We start from the raw sequence: 19629 nt of genomic DNA on the forward strand, positions 1-19629 counted from the left end.
CTCCTACCCCTTTGCATTCAAATCTCTTTCCCCACCCTGCCACAGAGAGCCACTGATCTGCTTCCTGACATTAGAGTTTTGCCTTTTCTAGAATTTCATGTAAATGGAATTATACAGTGTGTCATCTTTTGTATATGACTTCTTTCATTTGCATAGAGCTTTTGAAATTAATCCGTGTAGTTGCATATGTCAGTATTTCATTCCTTTTAATTGCTGAGTAATATTCCAGAGTGGGGGTATACTACAATTTATTTATCTATTCACCAGTAGATGAATGTGTAAGTTGCTTCCAGTTTGGGGCTATTTTAAATAACGCTGCTGTGAATATTTGTGTATATATCTTTTTGCGGACATAGGTTTTCGTTTCTCTTGGTAAATACTTAGGAGTAGGATTGATGGGTCATATGTTTAATTTTATATGTAAGTATATGTTTAATTTTATAAGAACCTATCCGATTGTTCCCAAAGACACTGAACCATTTTGCAGTCCCATGAACATGGATGAGCGTTCCGGTTGCTCTCCATCATTGCTCTTAAAGCATCCAAACACTCAGAACCCATTAAAGGGCCACATGGCCTCCGGCTCACCCCAGTTCCTATTTGACCTATTTTCCTCATTTACACTACCCACCTGTCACCTGTAGGTTTGTGACCTGTGCCATTGAGCAACTTTATGCCCCATAGCATATAGCAGGGTGTGACAGTTAAGAACAGGGTCTATGGAGATTCTCAGTTGGAATCTCCATCTTGCCATTTATAAGCTGTCACTTTGGACTTCTCTCTGAATTCGCTTCTTCATCGGTAAAATGCTAAAAACACCTTATTTATTAGCTGGCTAGTTGTAAAAATGAAAAATATAGAGCATGTGAAGCACCCATCACAGGACTGGGCCTGTAGAAAATGTACAATAGATGGTACCTGTTAGTAGCCATGCAATAGCCCCATGATTCCCTATTATATGTGTGTGCATCAGAGTCACCTGCACAGATTTTTTAAAAACATAGCTCCTGCCCTAGCCATACGTACCCCTGCCCCAGCCCTCCTTCAGAATGAGAACTTCCCAGGCTGGGCCTGTGCATATGCATTGTTTAAAAGTCCCATAGTTCGATCGAGGTGGTTCACACCTGTAATCCCAGCATTTTGGGAGGCCAAGGCAGGCGGATCACTTGAGGCCAGGAATTCAAGAACAGGCTGGCGAAACCCTGTCTCTACTAAAAATACAAAAAAATTAGCCAGGCATGGTGGCGTGTGCCTGTGCTCCCAGCTGCTTGGGAGGCTGAGGTGAGAGAGTCTCTTGAACACAGGAGGGGTAGGTTGCAGTGAGCCAAGACCGTGCCACTGCACTCCAGCCTGGGCAACAGAACGAGACTCTGCCTCAAAAATAAATAAATAAATAAATAAATGAAAGTTCCACAGATAATTGGTATGAGCATCCTTGGCCTACAACTGTTGGATAGGAAGATGTAGCAAGGAGCCCTACATTCTAAACTCAGTTCTACTGCCAACTAGCTGTGTGACTTTGGACAAATCACTTAATCTCTGAGAGAGCTAGTTTAGTTGAGATATGACTGTAGCAAATTTGGTTTTTCACAATTATTAGGTTCTTCTTGGTGGACAGTGGCTACATTTCGAGGCAGAGGAATTGGAGGTGGTTGAGGGCTATGCCTGTATCACAAGTGATATATCCAAATGAAAGCAAATCTCAGCCTGGATTCGGGCATACATAGAAATGTGAGTTAGCAGGCATGCACAAAACCATCACTCAGCTTGTCCAACAGGCCCAATGAAGTCCTGTCCTCTTTCCTGATGGGAGGGTACATTGACAGCAACTTGCATGGAAGGTTCACTTGAGGCAGATGTGAGACTATGCAGCAATGGGAGTTGGCTAACCTTCTAGTCAAAGTGACATGGTAAAATCCTCCTTTGAATGGGTGGATTCAGACCAAAATCTGAATTCAAGGACACCATTCAGGGAGACTCAATTGGGATCACTGCATTCTGATAACCTTTCCATGCATGCTGTGGAAGTGCAAGTGACACTATTTCAAGCCAGTCCACATATCTTCAATACTGTTTCTAATGTCTTAATAATTATTAGTTATGCTAATTAACAGTAACTAATTAATAAGATAAAGATAGCTGCCACACATGTACGAGCTGCCTCTGGAATGTGGCTTTTCATTAGTCTTTTAAATGTTACTAAACACCTCTGAAATGTATATTCCCATTAGCCCACTTCAGTTACAAACTCACCACCCTAGAGTATAGATTAAAATAACTAATGCACATATATGTCTCCCTATCTGTGCAGAAGTACGTTAAAGTTAATTACAGACGGTATAACAGTTGATTTCTGGGGTTCCATCAAAACTTAAGATTCTACAATTCTACAAATGAAGGGTCCTAGTAAATGTACTTGTTTCTCAGCACAACTTCTCCTCATTCTTCTGTCTGCTCTTTCTGGAAGCCTCTGAATTCCCCAGGCCATGTCAGTGTCTTTCCCCTCCCTGCACCTTCATGGAAGCACACATTTCTTTCATGGCATCTTATTTCAGGCCGAGAAACATGCACTGAGGATTCCAGCCTTTGTAAAATGGCATCTCTTTTGATTTACCAACACTGACCTACCTTATTTCCCAGATGTCAATGATTTGAGTAGTACCATCACTGTTTTTATTGTGGGGAGGTGGGGAGGGCATACCTACCTGCCTAACACCTATATTATTTTTCCTTTAAATTGGCACAATTTCTTCTTCTTTAGCTTTATCGCACAGAGTATTGCCCATGGTTTTAATGTGCTAGCTATGCATTTTTTCACACGTTAAAATAGATGCATAACTAAATACCTGAAATAAAATGTTCAAAGTAAGTAATCATCTGCGTGCTGCCTAAAATCAGCTCTCGTTTCTCCAGTGGTCTGCACACATCACAGTGGGAACCACTGCTGCACTGGCCTTGGCGGGTTCCTTGCCCATCTCCCCACCAGACAGTGAGTCCCTGGAGGACAGTGACGAGCTTTCATCTCTGCCTCACCGTGTCAGTAAATCTGTTGCCTGGTGCATAATATGCATTCAATAAATGTTTGATGAATGAATGTCTCTCTCACGAGCACAAGTGAAATACCACAGCAAACACAAATATCTGCTATTTTCTCTCACTTTGATTCCCAACCTCTGATAAACTCTTAAGCACTCAAACATGGAATCAAAACATAAATAAGTACCAAACATGTGTAAGTGAAGTGCAGCCCATTTTTCTACCTCTTAAAACTTTTTTCTTAAGTAACTGTTATTTATTTAGTTCCCCTAATGTTAAGGGGAAAGAAGTTAAATGATTTAAATTTGTAAATAATTATTTAAAAATAACTTAATTGGCGGGGTGTGATGGCTCATGTCTGTAATCCCAGCACTTTGGGAGCCCGAGGCAGGCAGGTTGCCTGAGGTCAGTAGTTCGAGACCAGCCTGGCCAACATGGTGAAACCCCATCTCTACTAAAAATACAAAAATTAGTCAGGCGTGGTGGTGGGCACCTGTAATCCCAGCTACTGGGGAGGCTGAGGCAGGAGAATCTCTTGAACCCAGGAGGCGGAGATTGCAGTGATCTGAGATTGCACCATTGCATTCCAGTCTGGACAACAATATTGAAACTCTGTCTAAAAAATAAATAAATAAGTAAATAAAAATAAAAATATCTTATCTGACACAAGGCTCAAGGCACCTTCACCATGTAAAATGTAAAGATCTTGAAGAACTCTAACTTCCGAGTGCTTGAACAAAAGCAGTGATCAAATTATTGTCTCAGTTTCCCAGAGGAAGCACGAAAGGTGAATTAAAAGGCCCTAGTTGCTCTTTCTGAGTGCTGACTGACCCAAGATAAATATGCACTTGGAGAAATAAAAGGCACTTCTGGCCCAAGAGCCTGTACACATTCAGAGTCTCCACGGGATCACTGTGCCCTCAGTCTTTGTCCCACTGTAGAACAAGGCATTCGTGATCCAAAACTTAAAATATTTTATCTGTTTTGATGCCAGGCTCGGTGGCTCACCCCTGTAAACCCAGCACTTTGGAATGCCAAGGTGGGCGGATCACAAGGTCAGGAGTTCGAGACCAGCCTGGCCAATATGGTGAAACCCTGTCTCTACTAAAAATACAAAAATTAGCCAGCTTGGTGGCGCGTACCTGTAATCCCAGCTACTCGGGAGGTTGAGGCAGAAGAATCGCTTGAACCCAGGAGGCGGCGCTTGCAGTGAGCTGAGATTGCGCCACTGCACTCCAGCCTGGGCGACAGAGTGATACTCCATCTCAAAATATATATATTTTTTATCTATTTTAATCTGGACTGCCCTTCCCATCTCCCTCTCCACCCCAAAAGCCTTAAAGCTGCTTGAGGGCAAGGGACTGAAGCTTATTTTGCTAGTACCTTGCTAGTTCCTGGAACAGAATGGACACTCAGGAAGTATTTGGATGGATGGATGGATGGGTGGATGGATGGATGGATGGACGGACGGACAGACTAATGAATGAAAGAACAGACGAGCTATGATACTGATTTACCTGAAGCTTGCTGACTTACCTTTCTGCATTTTAGTTAAAGATCTGGAAGGAAACACATTTAGGAGAGAACTCTAATGTCTGGAAGCATGCCTATGAATGGCAGAGTTAGTCTCTTTATTCGGGGTGATTTTTTACTTCTAACCTCCTTTAAACAAAGTTTGACTATTCAGTCTCAAAAAAAAAAAATCTGTTTCAATCTGAGTTGGTCTCAGAAAGCATATGTTCCAGCTGGGCATGGTGGATCACGCCTTGTAATCCCAGCACTTTGGGAGGCGGAGGCGGGCAGATCACCTGAAGTCAGGAGTTCGAGACTAGCCTGGCCAACATGGTGAAACCCCGTCTCTACTAAAAATACAAAAATTAGCCAGGCATGGTGGCAGGCACCTGTAATCCCGGCTACTCAGGAGGCTGAGGCAGGAGAATCACTTGAACCTGGGGGGCAAAGGTTGCAATAAGCTGAGATCACACCACTTCACTCCAGCCCGGGTGACAGAGTGAGACTCTGTCTCCTAAATAAATAAATAAATAGCAAATGTTCCAAAGTAAACCAGTTGACTGAAAGGTATAAATTCATCTTCCATTTGTTGGATGCCCTTTAAATTATGTGGGAAATGGAACACATGAAATTTTTTTTGAGCTTTGTCTTTCTATTAATTTCCAAAAGTGAAAAGTTCAAGTTTAGAGAAACATTTATCTTACCATAGTACCTACCTTGAACTTTGCTGCATAGTATATACTGTTTTTATTTATGATTGAAGCATTTGCATTTAATTACTTAAAGCATTTAAAAAGTTCAATATTTCTAATTTGAGGGTTGATTAATTCTACTAGCATTAATAAGAAACATTGGGTATAAGGAAAAGGGCATATGTATTTACATAAATAAAAAGCATCTAGTTAAGCCTTCAAATGACATTTTTTTTAAAGGGTAAGGTATAAAGATAAAAAAAAAGGCTTGGTTTATTTGCATTGATTTTGCTTTTTCCCATAATTGCTGAGGTTATTATGTTCATAAAAAGGGAAGGAGTGCTAACTTCAGGAGGCAATTGCTCAGTGTCAGCCTGGGACATTGTGACTGTTCTCTAGCTTACTTTAAATACACATATTTGCTTTTGCAAATATGGCGCCAGTTGATTATGGATAGTTCCTTCTTACACTGGAATCTCTGGGAGGCTCATTCCAGGAAAGGTACAAAGCTCAAGGCAGTGGAAATGCATGTTGCAGATGCACTGCGTGCCCAGTGGACAAGCACTGTCCTCAGCTTGCCCTCACCCAAGCAGCCCTGGAGTGGACACACCCAGGGCTGTGAAATCAAGAAAACTTACACCTTCAGGAGGCTTTTTACTCCACACGTGACCCATCCACTGAGGTTCATGATGGTTACTTCAGACAAAAAGCAGAGGAGGTTAAAATTATGTTTCTAATCATTTTTCCCGTCCTCTGAAAAGTTAGATGAAACGTGTAAGTTGTTATGTAAGATTTGCTAAGCACCTTATTACTCTACAGAACATTGTACAAAGTGCGCTAGGCAGAAATTTTTTACAAAAAGAGCTTTCCTTTACAATGCCTCCAATGTATTTTGTTTACTGAGTATGCCATGTCTACAGAAAAATGTAATTAGAGAGAATGATTATATATATATATATATATATATATATATATATATATATATATGCACGTGAGCACATCCAGGGAAATTCAGAAGTTTCTCTCAAGGACTGTATCTCCATCAGAGCTACTTATCTTATTCTATTTTCTATAAAGTGGAATGTGTTTGCATGCTTGTTTGACTTAAGACTAGGAGCCTTCAGTGAAATTGACCTGACTAACAGTTCTAGCTGGTTCTGAAGACTCAGAAAGCACACTCTCTTCTTTATAGATTTTCTCCTAACCAGTGAAATTTACAGAATGTTTTATAATTTTTGTAGCATAAGTCTTAATTCCTGAGGCTGGTTTGCATGCATTTCAAGACCAACCAAGGTAAAATTGTTTCAGATTTCAGGATGTGTTTAGTATTGATGGAATATAGATTGTCTACATTCTACATCCATTTTTGCTCTGTTACAAAGTAAAATGTCTTAATATTGAAGAAATGTGGGATTGCTAAAATGAATTCTCTCATCGGGCTATTTGTTTTGGTCAAAATAAAACTATTAAACATAAACTAAGAAAACCTATGAGCAACTTTCCTCTATTATTTCCTTGGTCAGATTCTGTTTTCTTTGTTTTCTTAATTTGGGCTGAGTCTTCGAGAAGAAAAAATAATCACCATCACTTTGTCAGTGTGCACTCTGGAATTTGTTTAAGCAAAGAGTCAGGTCACAGCAGCCAGAAACCATGCTTTTTCTGCTGAGGAATTGTATTTCCTTGAGTATGTACTGAGCTGCGTGAAGAAATCATTAAGTGACACAAGTGAACAGGAAAAGAGAAGTATTCAAAAATTCTATGACCTCTGCTACAAAGGTGGCTGGCAGAAAACACTAGCTTTAATTGTGTGTTTTCCTCTTGCCAGTTTTTATTCAATAAAGCATTCCATGATCTTGAAGCAAAAGGTGATTGGGAAGGCAATATTTTTTTTCTAATGATGTATCAGTTTTTCTTTATTCAGAATAATCAGAAATATTTTCCTAGGTATAGTCAAATAGTACTTATACATAAATTATTCTGTTAAGCAGGAAAAGCCATATTAATTAGTACTGTGTGAGAAGTGGAATTGAAACACAAACTTGCAGATCTTTTGCTTTTCTTCTGTTCTTTTTTTTTTTTTTTTTTTTTTTTTTTCAGACAGGGTCTTGCTCTGTTACCCAGGCTGGAGTGCAATGGCGCTGTCTCGGCACTCTGCAACCTCTGCCTCCCGGGTTCAAGTGATTCTCTTGCCTCAGCCTCCCAAGTAGCTGGGACTATAGGTGCATGCCTCCACACCTGGCTAATTCTGTTCTTGGTATTTTCTTTTCTTTTCTTTTCTTTTCTTTTTTTTTTTTTTTTTGAGAGAGTGTTTAGCTCTTGTTGCCCAGGCAGTACAATGGCGCTATCCCAGCTCACTGCAACTTCTGCCTCCCGGGTTCAAGCAATTCTCCTGCCTCAGCCTCCTGAGTAGCTGGGATTACAGGCATGCGCCATCATGCCCAGCTAATTTTGTATTTTTAGTAGAGACAGGGTTTCTCCCTGTTGGTCAGGCTGATATCGAACTCCCGACCTCAGGTGATCCGCCCACCTCGGCCTCCCAAAGTGCTGAGATTACAGGAGTGAGCCACTGCGCCCAGCCTTGTTCTTGGTATTTTTAAAAAGAATATGTAATTATATCCATTACCAGCAGAGAAATGAATGGGTTTAAATAGCTTTACTGGTTTATTTTGTTGATAGCTTTGTTCCATAACAAGAAAATAAAATAGAAAATAGCTGCCTGAAATTTTGTTTCTCTGTATTAGCATTTACGTGTGTGTGTGTGTGTGTGTGTGTGTATTCTTTTCTTCACCCTGTAGAAAAGCATTAATAGCACATTCTGGGTTTTGTCTACTTTTATTCTTTTTTAAGTGACATCCAGGGTTGTGTATTTATATTTTAAACTAAGCAAATCTATTTGCTTTGGAATGGAAGCCTACAGCAGCAACGTGATTCATAATGTAACATAAGCTAAAATATTCAGCAAATAGTGTCAGATATACCTTAAAGCCAGCCTCTATCACATGTTGCTATCAATAAGAACTCTAGGAATCCCTGTTCTTAGTGCAGTGATACGTATATTTTAAAATTGAAAACAGAAAGCCGAATCCTAGCTGTGGGAAAGGAACCCTGAGTCTGTGGGCTATGCGGCTTCTCAGACCTTGAGACTTGGGTAATATGTCACTGCATCTTCCGAACACTGCATATTGTCTCACTGTGTATTCAGTGTGGTTTGCCCCTCATTTCTCACTGTTGCCTCCCTACATATGGAGTGTGCCCCAGTTTTTGCTTACACTAGCAGAAGAGCACTACGTCTTTTGGAAACTATAGACGTAAATCCTTAGTGATGAAACCAAGACAGGAAAAAAGAATTCTAGCTTCAGTTTTTTTAAGTTTAATAATTTATTGTGTTAAGTTAGGACAACACAGAGCTATTGCTTAGCAACACTGGATTAGGGAGAAAATAATTTAAGCTCCCAAATGAGAAACACTTGTAATCGAATATGCTCTAACACTTGCTTTACCACATGGCTTAACACCCTTCTGCTCACACATGGTTAAACATGTGTTTGAACTGATGTTTTAACACCCGTCTCACACATCTTTATGCCCTTTGTTCACATATGCTGGAACACATGCTTTGCCACCCTTTGTGCACTCATTGTTGAACACAGGCAGAGTATTGTCTAGAGTCTGACTTTCCAGAGGTTCGTTGGTGAGTAGCATTCCATCTAAGATTGGTGCCTAGTAAAGTCACAGCTCCTTCTGCTGGATGATGTCCATACTTGTGTTCCTTCAGTCCACCAGAGAAGAAAATCCTCACAGAGATGACCACAGCTGTGGTCCTCCGTAGTTACCACACCCCTGAGTAGTGGCCTGTTCAAGTGTTCCAGCAGATGGGTGTGTCGTGTCACAAAGTATTGTTTTCCACCCCAGCCAATTCACTTGTATTTTCCCAAACTGCCAAGCTCTAAAGTCTTAACTCATGACCAGATGTAGAGTTGAAATGATTTCATATTCTCTTTCATCTTACTTGGTAATTTCAGCATTGATGGCAGTTGCCATCACTTTAGGCAAGCTAACTACCTCCTCCTTACTCTGCCTAGACCTGTCATTCGTGGTATCTTAGCTCAGGCTGCTATAACAGAATTCCACAGACGGTGTGGCTTAAACAAGGGACATTTGTTTCTCACAGTTCTGGAGGTTGGGAAATTCAAGATCAAGGTGCTGGCAGATCTGCTGTCTGGTAAGGACCTATTTCCTGGTTTATAGATGGTTGTCTGCTCATTGTATCCTCACATGGAGGAGAGCTGAGAAAAATAGTAGTTCTTAATTCAAGTTAGAATTCAATGGTGATATTAACCTAAATTTAAACCATGGTTTATAGTTTATAAAATGTGTTTTAGCCATCTTTTTGGATCCTTGTCAGAACACTGGGAGGAGCCGGGCATGGTGGCTCACGCCTATAATCCCAGCACTTTGGGAGGCCAAGACGGGCAGATCACGAGGTCAGGAGATCAAGACCATCCTGGCCAACATGGTGAAACCCCGTCTCTACTAAAAATACAAAAATTAGCTGGGCGTGGTGGCACATGCCTGCAATCCCAGCTACTCAGGAGGCTGAGGCAGAATCGCTTGAACCCAGGAGGCGGAGGTTGCAGTAAGCTGAGATTGCGCCATTGCACTCCAGCCTGGGCAATAGAGCAAAACTCCGTCTCAAAAAAAAAAAAAGACTGGGCATGGTGGCTCACACCTGTAATCCCAGCACTTTGGGAGGCCAAGGCGGGTGGATCACAAGGTCAGGAGTTCAAGACCAGCCTGGCCAAGATGGTGAAATCCTGTCTCTACTAAAAATACAAAAATTAGCCGGGTATGGTGGCGGGCACCTGTAATCCCAGCCACTCGAGAGGCTGAGGCAGAGAATTGCTTGAACCCAGGAGGCAGAGGTTGCAGTGAGCCAAGATCGTGCTACTGCACTCCAGCCTGGGTAACAGAGCGAGACTCCATCTCAAAAAAAAAAAAAAAAAAAAAAACACTCGGAGGTAAAACGTTATCCCCATCTTATAGATAGACATGCTAAGACCCAGATATCTTAAGAACTCTGCCAAAAATTACATAGCTAGTAGGTAGTGAGATTGGATGTTACTGGTCCCTTGATACCTAAATCAGTGTTTTTCCTGCTATGTCACAAGGGTAAGTACTGTAAGCTGTACAAGAAAGTCCAGAAATAGCCCTTCCCATCAAAGAGCTTATTGAAAAGGAAAGATACTTACAAATGAAAAATAACTCCAATCTATTGAGCACTAACTATGAGCTAGTTCTCTACTAGGCACTTTATAATCAATCATCTTTCTTGATCTTCACAACAACTCATTTGACAGGTGAGGAAACTAAGGCCTCAAATGCATAATAAACATACTCTGCATCAAAGAACTCATAAGTATCAGAGCTAGAATTTGAATGCAAGCCCGATTCTGAATAAAACCCATATCTTTAGCCAAATTGCTCATATTGGCTTCCAACCAACAATAATAAATGAGTTCATAGACAAACCATAGCTATTGTATAAGTCAAGTTTGGATGATGTATATTCTTCCCCTAATCATTCCTGGTTATGGTACTTTGTGATTGATTTTTTAAGAATGTTTAACATTATGAAGTGGATAAATATAATAAGAAGTAAAAGTTACAGATATTATATGAAAGCATTTGTAAATTAAGTCCAAGTTTCATCTGTTCCACCACTTTGGTTAAATGCAAGGTCGTAAAATATGCTACCCTGGCTAAATCTTCATGGAAATTTGATATTACAGGTAACTTGTGCTCACGATTATCAGAAGAGAGGAATCATTTCTCTTCTCTGGGTTTTAGGTTGCAAAGAGAGTTAATGGATGCTAAATTAAATTATTTGAAAATAAGTTGTATCTCATTGACTGGACCCTAAAGGGTCATTTTTGAGCAAACTATATAATGAGGGATACCCTTGAGTTTGGTGAGTCTGAATGGCATTTTTCATAATTGTATGTTAATAACTCCAGCTATGTTTGTAGCTGGCTTTAAAGATAATTTAAAGGTGACTGAAATCCTTGAACTAACTTTCCGTGTTAAATTGGTTTGGACCCAGATGCAGAAACCAACAACTAGACCATTTAAACACAGAACAAGATCAGCCAGGAATAGCAACACTTGGATGCCTGACTTGTGGATGTAAGCAGGAATTAGCGATTACTTCGAATGGCTGGAAGATCCCAGAGGGAAATTTAGGGGGGCTCTTCATTCTGTTTTGTCCTGAAAACAGAATTGCTCGTACAAATATCTGGCAACATCCAAACACAGGTGCAGATTTGGAATGTATAAAGCCTCATGTTGGTTTCTTTGTATTTTCACTGAATTTCACTATGTTGAGGCTCAAGATCAAATGATTGTATTTTAATGTAGTATTTGCCAAATTTCCAAACCTCTAAGCACGAAATGCTCAGCCTTCATTTCTTCGTTTGCTTGGAAATCTAGGTAGCACTGAGCCAAAAGCAGAAGTTATGAAGTGAGATTATACTTGATTAGGAACAAAAAAAGTCCTACATTCAGAAATGCAGATGTGCACAGCAGTCCTAGGGGAATGTTGGTATTTGATCTCTGAGTCTTAAAGGTTCATGTTCCCAAGGTTAAGAAATGCAGAGAGCCAACTTTTATTCGTAACTAATGCTGAAATTACTCTGGAGATTCTAGAAGTATTACATTACAAATCACTCAGCTTTAGAAATCCTACATCTAGTGAGTTACAAATATCACTGTATGAGAGAAAGGGGCAGTAAGTGAAGGGTGTCATTCATAAACTTAATTTCTACTCTTGCAGCATGATCATGGTTATACTGTGTGAGAGTTTTCATTTCAGTGAGAAAGGAAAAGGGAGCATACGAAGTCCATGAGTCAAGACCCCAACTGAAAGAAGCAGGAAGCAAAGGCCTCCTTGTGTAGGTGGTCTTTGGGTAGGGCTGTGGGGTGCAGCAGTCCAACCTGGGCTGCAATATCTTCCTCCTTTTCTAGTACTATCTAACTTCGTGACCTGGGGCAAGTTCCTTATTTATTGAGCAAGCCTTCCATTTTGGTGAAAGCTAAAGCCTGGGTATTCATAAAATGATATCCTTCAACAAACATGGCACCTACAGCCTTCTATGAAAAAGATACAGATAGCAGACATTTCACTTCAAGGGGAGAACCTTAATAGCACCAAATTCAGTATTAAAACCAGGATTAGTTTAAAGCATTACTATGTCACATAGTGCCCTGATTTTTTTGTTTGTTCGTTTGTTTGTTTTCAGACAGAGTCTTGCTCTGCTGCCCAGGCTGGAGTGCAGTGGCACAATCTCGGCTCACTGAAACCTCCACCTCCCAGGTTCAAGTGATTCTTGTGCCTCAGCCTCCCGAGTAGCTGGGATTACAGGCGTGGGCCACCACACCCAGCTAATTTATTTTTTATTTCTTTGAGCCAGAGTCTCACTCTGTCACCCAGGCTGGAGTGCAGTGGTGTGATCTCGGCTCACTGCAACCTCTGCCTATGGGTTCAAGCGATTCTCATGCCTCAGCCTCTGAAGTAGCTGGGATTACAGGCACCTGCCACCACACCTGGCTAATTTTTGTATTTTTGGTAGAGATGGGATTTCACCATATTGGCCAGGCTGGTCTTGAACTCCTAGGCTCAATGGATCCACCCACCTTGGCCTCCCAAAGTGCTGGGATTATAGGTGTGACCCACTGCGCCTGGCTCTGCCCTATTTTTTAACCTCAATAAATTATATTACTTTAGTAGGTACCTGGGTACTCTCTAGTATTAACTAATTGGGCCTCCTTTTTGGCTAGACCATTCTTATTTTAAACTCAGTAGTGATCTGATTTTTTTAATCAATGACTTTAATTCCAACAACAAAGAAAAGGTGGATAAATCTGCCTTGGTTACAGTAATAAGCTGTTAAAGGCAAAATTATACTTTTTATACTTTTCACCAATAATGTCTACTACTAGATGTATTTTTTTTTCATTGTGAGATTGATTTGCCCTTGATATGTATTGATAAGTGTTTTCTTTATAAATGAAATCCATTTAAATCATTACACTTTGGGAAGAGTTTTTAAACTGATCAGAATGCATGATCTTAAAAATATTTCTGGGCCAGGCGCAGTGGCTCACGCCTGTAACACCAGCACTTTGGGAGGCCAAGGCGGGCGGATCACTTGAGGTCAGGAGTTCAAGACCAGCCTGACCAACATGGAGAAACCCCATCTCTACTAAAAATACAAAATTAGCCAGGCATGGTGGCACATGCTTGTAATCCCAGCTACTTGGGAGGCTGATGCAGGAGAATCGCTTGAACCGGGAGATGAAGGTTGCGGTGAGCCAAGATCATGCTATTGCACTCCAGCCTGGGCAACAAGAGCAAAACTCTGTCTCAAAAAAAAAAAAAAAAATTGCTAAAATTTGGAATATGATGCATTATATATAATTAATGTACAGTATATGATTGTAAATATATATTTTAAGTAGACAATATAAAGGAAAATATAGGAAAATGAAACATCACATATATATTATCTACATCACACCAATAAATTCATATTCAGGTTGTAACATTTGAACATTTGCTACTTCACTCATCCTCACTCATGTTATTTTTCAGATCTTAGATTTTGATAGATGCACTGTAGAGTGTAGAAATAATCATTATTTAGGTAGCTAAAAAATAGCTTACCAAAATTAATAATGAAAGTTATTCAAGATGTTCTGTCAAAATCCTTTCCAATTAGTGTTGAGGTCTTGAAGGGCCAAGCTTAGCTTTTTATTAATATGTTAGGTTTATTAATGTATTTTTTGATATATGCATAGTGTGACTGTCTAATACATCTCATGATATGGCATAATTATGGTACTTTTAATTTGTTATATCCCAGTCTTTTCTTCGGTCTTATTTAAAATTCAGAATTACTTCATAGTTTCATAACTAATCACTCATTAGGAAGCTGTGCCATGTACTTGAGGTTACCTCTAAGGCAATTCGTATTAACAATAAACCAGAGAAATTCCTGGCTACTTGACTGTCATTGACCAGTTTAAATATTTAAAGTCATCGTCTGACCCTTTGTCTAACCACTTACAGAAAATGAAATAAAGGTTGTGTACAAAATGGAAGAAAGAGAAGCCCTTTCAAATAGTCTTTTCTAAATGAAGAAAACTAGTTGTGCTGTGAGTAATCAAATTCTTAGATAACAATTATATATATATGACCCCACAGGGACAATATGTTATTTTCAGAATAAAGGGCCTATTTTTCTTTTTCTTTTTGCTTGTTACTTTTCACCAAGACATAGGCATTTTAGTGTGTCATTCTACAGTGGTCAAGTTCAGACTCATTGTTAATCATAATAATGATTATTTTAGATAGCTTTTGACTTGTTTTTGTCTTCTCCAAATGATGAGAAATTGAGACTGTTTTTAATGCCTTTCTTTACCCAGATAACTGAACATGGCTAGAAATTACAGTGGTTCAACCACTTGTTTATTGAGTTGTTTGTTATGTATATTATTTAGATCTTGTCACACTCTCTAATTGGTAGTTGAATGATGTTAAAATTTGATCAGCATAATGCTGTGGCTATAGTAGTGTGGTTTAACTAACATTCAATCTACATGATAAAAATGATGCTAGGTCCAGTAGGGATACAAAGATGATGGTGTTATGGATACCTCTTATGACGTAATGAGATAATTAGGGTCTATTTTATTTTATTTTTAATTTACTTATTTTTCAGAGGCAGGGTCTCGCTCTGTCAACGCAGCCTGGAGTGCAGTGGCACAATCATAGTTCACTGCAACCTTCAATTCCTGGGCTCAAACAATCCTCCTGCCTCAGCCTCCCAAGTAGTAGGACTACAGGACTGCAGGCACGTGCCACCATGCCTGGCTAAGTTTTTAAGTTTTTTTTTTTTTTAGAAACAGGATTTTGCCATGTTGTCCAGGCTCGTCTGAACTCCTGGCCTCAAGCAGTCCTCCTGCCTCAGACTCCCAAAGTACCTGATTACAGTCATAAGCCACTGTGCCCAGCCCCTCTATTTTAGAATTTGAATTGGTCAGGATTCTTAGATTCAGAGGGATAGAATCAGTAGCTAACTTAAGCAGAAAGAGATAAGCGCTAGAATAGCTTACAGACTCTTTGGGAAGGCCAGTGAAGCTCTTTTAGATGCTACACAGCCATGAATCTCAGCAACAGAACAGGCAGTCAGACTGTTCTGGGAGGTCTCACTGCCTCACTGTTATCCCACATGGCATCCATGATACTAGCTTCTATACTGACTCCATTATTGCTGCCAGAGCTGTCCCAGAAGAACCAAAGGCAAGCCCCTCTTCTCCCTCTACCCACATCCCCGACAAACACACATTTATGGGAAGTGCACCCATCTCCTTCCTTGTGGCTGCCTCACACTGCACATACCCACTTTCCACGTTTTGCCCAGGCTCCTCCAGAACCTTGGCCACATCCAGAACCTGGTAGCAAGAGACTTTTGGAAATGTCCTTCTTAGCTTTCTCACCTAGCTGTCAAAGAAAGCTGCTAAAGAGAATCAGAATCCGTGTGGACTGAGTCAATGCACAGTACTCCCAGAGATGCATAAAGGAGGGATTCTCAAATTGTATTCCAAGGAACCTTAACATTTGCCCACCCACCTAAAGGTCACCAAGGAGGAAGAAAAGGCGAAACAAACAAGACTTCATCTAGAGAAGCTAGTTCCATGTTAATTTGGTCCTCTGTTGGGCATGTCTATGACTGTCATTTGAAAAAAAAAAAAAAATTCTTTTGTCGTTGTTGTTTTTGTTAAGTTTGAAAACCACTGCTAATCTACAGTTTCCATTCATCAATCTTCTATCTTTTGTGTTAGGTGGACTGTCACAAATGTAGCCTAGGATTCCTTTCCATAGCAAACCTTTTAATAGAACATCATCATTTTCGTAGCCAATATTTAAAATGACTACAAATCATGTGCCTCTCCCATGTCCTCAGAGAAAGTGCTGCTAACAGCCTCATTCATATTAGGGTTTTTAATGTGAAGTTGCCACCTCCTGAGAACATGTCTTTTAGTTATTTCAAAGCCTTTCCAGCATCTTCTCAGAAAACCTCAGCAGTGGAGGGCAGCCCAGTCATCATAGCCATAGGGATAAAGGGAGTGGACACATTTAATTACTCTTCAGCTACTTTATTTCATTTGACTTCAAAAACAAAATTAGCAGTAGCAGAAGACAGTGGTTACATGGGGTTAAGTTAATCAATGTGTGCTAATTAAATAACTGTTGTGCCTATGCCATTACTGCCTGTTTCAGATGGTGGAGAGCTCTTAGTCTTACCTACTTTGGTCTCTGTACTCCCAATATTTTGCCATACAGACTAGATTAAAGGGATATAATCTCTAAATTAAGTAGGAAAGAGGCAAAGCTGTTACCTGCATGCATATTGGTCCTTGTGAAAGGATTGTAGTTGGGAGCTTTTCTCTTACGGTCTCTAGAGCTTCTCCCTCCATAGCACATGTGGCCTTTACCACTCTGAACCATAACTGCTTTTGACTTACATGCACTCAAGAAACCTGCACTTTTGCTACCAATGCACTACTTCTTCATCTTTCATGTGTTTTCAGGATGCCCTGACCTCACACCTCCCTGTCATGCAACATCAAAACACAGACCGGCTTTGTCACCCCAGAAACAGACCAGCAGCCCAACAGTTCTTTAAAGCAGCAGAAGGTTTTTTTGATACACTCAACCTGTTTATCATGTTGCTCCCACTTGCTTAAATCACCTTCAGAGTATTTAATTTTTGTTTTTTAACACAAAAAAAATGTGGTGAGTTTGCTGAACTTGTAATTTTAAACAATAAAACCTAAACGTTTAAAAACTATTACTTTCATATTTATTATTGAATATTTTGAAAATTCAGAAAGGGGTAAAGAACAAACTAAAACTCCCTTTAAGCCTCATCCTCCATTGAACCATTGGGGGTTTTTTGTGGCACAGGGAGGGGTTGTATTTGTTTTTTTGAAACAGGAACTCATTTTGTCACCTAGGCTGGAGTGCTAGAGTACAGTGGCATGATCATGGCTCATTGCAGCCTCAACCTTCCCGGGGTCAGGTGATCCTCCCATCTCACCCTCCCAAGTAGCTGGGACTACAGGCATGTGCCACCATACCAAGCTAACTTTTTTTTTTTTTTGAAATGAAGTCTCGCTCTATCGCCCAGACTGGAGTGCAATGGTGCAATCTTGGCTAACTGCAACCTCCGCCTCCCAGGTTCAAGCAATTCTCCTGCCTCAGCCTCCTGAGTAGCTGGGATTACAGGCACGCACCCCCATGCCTGGCTAATTTTTGTATTTTTAGTAGAGACAGGGTTTCACCATGTTTGTCAGGCTGGTCTCGAACTCCTGACCTCGTGATCTGCCCGCCTCTGCCTCCCAAAGTGCTGGGATTACAGGCTTGAGTCACCTTGCCCAGCTATTGAACTATTGTTAATAACTTTGTATATATTCTCCTCCCTTTTATGTATATTTTACATACAAATAATTGAATGTTTTATTGGCATTTAAGTTTTCCAAACCTGTCTCTGATTTGCTGTTACTTTGAATAAAAATTTTAAAGTTATTGTCCTAAATTGGAAGATGATGTATTTTAACATAAAGAATATTAGACTCTGCCAGAATTATTTATTTGAGATTGACTATGAGCTATAAAAGTCTGTTTGGTTCATGTAATTGCCTTTTAGTTTTTTTGCTACCCTCAGCTGTAAAACATCAAACAAAATTAGCAGCTGCAGTCCTGGTTGCACTTTATTAAACATCTAGCCAATTTTTTCACCCCTGTTCCTGGTGAAGTTTATTTAGGTAAAAGGTTGATAACATTCTTTACCGCCAAAGAAAGCAGGTTCATTTCTGTTAGACAGTTCTATCCTGATAACATTGAAGAAGTTAAACACAAGGACTCATTGCTTCTCACTGGTATCAGTGGGCCTGTCCTTCCACTGTGCTAGCCAGGTGTGTAAAGTATGTAATTTCACATGCAAAATAGAATAATTGTGTGGTATGTGTATACAGCGTGTATATTACTGTAGGTTTGTTGAAATACAAAATAATTCTGAAATGTTTGCATTTTGAAAAAGACTTGGCCTCCACCAGGCACTAATGTGCAGTATGCATTGTTTATACATGGGCATATTTATATAAACGGGGTTACAGGTCTGTGTAAACAAGTTACATTGATTACAAGAGCTAATATAAGCTTGGGAATATTTGTGTTAATACTTCAGTTTTTTTCAAGTAAGGTCCCATGTATTTCTTACATAGAAGACTGTTTCCTAAAAGTGGTAAAAAGGAAAACACTCATCTCTAATGTTTTATACTGTGCCAGCTACATATTTGACAAGATTCTTTTAGTTATTCTACTTATTAGAGATATTTGTAAAGGAATGTGTTCTGCATACTAATTAGCATTAAGCAGTATCTTTGACAGAAGCGAGTCACCACTATTCTAAGTAAGAACTGAAGAAATTTTGGATGGCATGGAATATTTCAAATATTTCACCATTCAGCAGTCTAGCTCATGATGATCAAATACAGCAATAAATGCTGCTCGTATTTCTATAAACATGGAATTATGTTGTACATGCATCCATTTTGTGTAGCCTTTCCCACTTTGCCATTTGCTGTGAACATTTCTTCTTGACAGTAAATAGTCTCCTAAAAACATGTTTCGTAGTTACACAGTCTGTCTCCTAAAAGCGTAAAGAGCAGTACTTGGTTTCTGGGTGGAAACCCATAGCTGGCATGTTTATGCCACCCCGCAGTTGCTGTTAGTTTCTGAATCTATGGACTTGCTGGCCCTCCAGCATCTATTGTCAGTTTTCTTAGGGATTATCCCGGGAGGGGTACATGTCCCCTTCCTCACCTCCATCCTGTTCCTGATTAGACCGCCTTCCTCTGGCATATATTCTCCTTCATCTCACTCACCATCCTCCTCCCTGATTAGTCCTGGCCTTCGTTTCATTTTAGTCACCATTTGTCCCCAGGAATTGGCTCCCTTTTTTGTGTCCCTTCTTTAAGAGTGTCTGGTTGCTTTGCTGACAAACACCTCAGAAAAGGGACAGAAAGTTGGAGCCCTGTATTTTCACAGATAAAGAGTATACGATGAAGATTTTTGACCCCTAGTTCCCTAAGAGTGTCTGTCTTCAGACAGAACTGCCCTCCTGGTGCTGTGGGCAGGCCTAGGCCTCTGCTGGCCCTCAGCCTTCTCTGCAATGCAGCCTCTACCTTCCTTCCCAGCCACCCTCCCCTCGCTTGACCTGCACCTCAGCCAGCCGGAACTGCTCCCTGCCTACCAGACTTGCCTCTT

The 19629-nt window shown here is 40.2% G+C and overlaps 1 protein-coding gene across 14 annotated transcripts in view; it reads left to right on the forward strand.

Moving 5' to 3' along the window:
- The window catches only part of VTI1A (vesicle transport through interaction with t-SNAREs 1A), a 505013-nt gene that overhangs the window by 242892 nt on the left and 242492 nt on the right, over window positions 1–19629 (forward strand). For 2 of the 14 annotated variants that reach the window (XM_063710517.1, XM_055352171.2), the window contains one exon: window positions 16890–17149. The exons of 10 other annotated variants lie outside the window; for them this stretch is intronic. In XM_063710517.1, the coding sequence (XP_063566587.1) occupies window positions 16890–16899 (10 nt within the window). In that variant the 3' untranslated portion in view covers window positions 16900–17149. Of the gene's footprint in view, window positions 1–2913; window positions 5190–16889; window positions 17150–19629 lie in introns of those variants that run through there. 2 more of the 14 variants (XM_063710514.1, XM_063710513.1) reach the window with 2 other exon arrangements.

This window comes from Gorilla gorilla, chromosome 8 (genome assembly GCF_029281585.2).
Source record: "Gorilla gorilla gorilla isolate KB3781 chromosome 8, NHGRI_mGorGor1-v2.1_pri, whole genome shotgun sequence".
Classification (NCBI taxonomy): domain Eukaryota; kingdom Metazoa; phylum Chordata; class Mammalia; order Primates; family Hominidae; genus Gorilla; species Gorilla gorilla.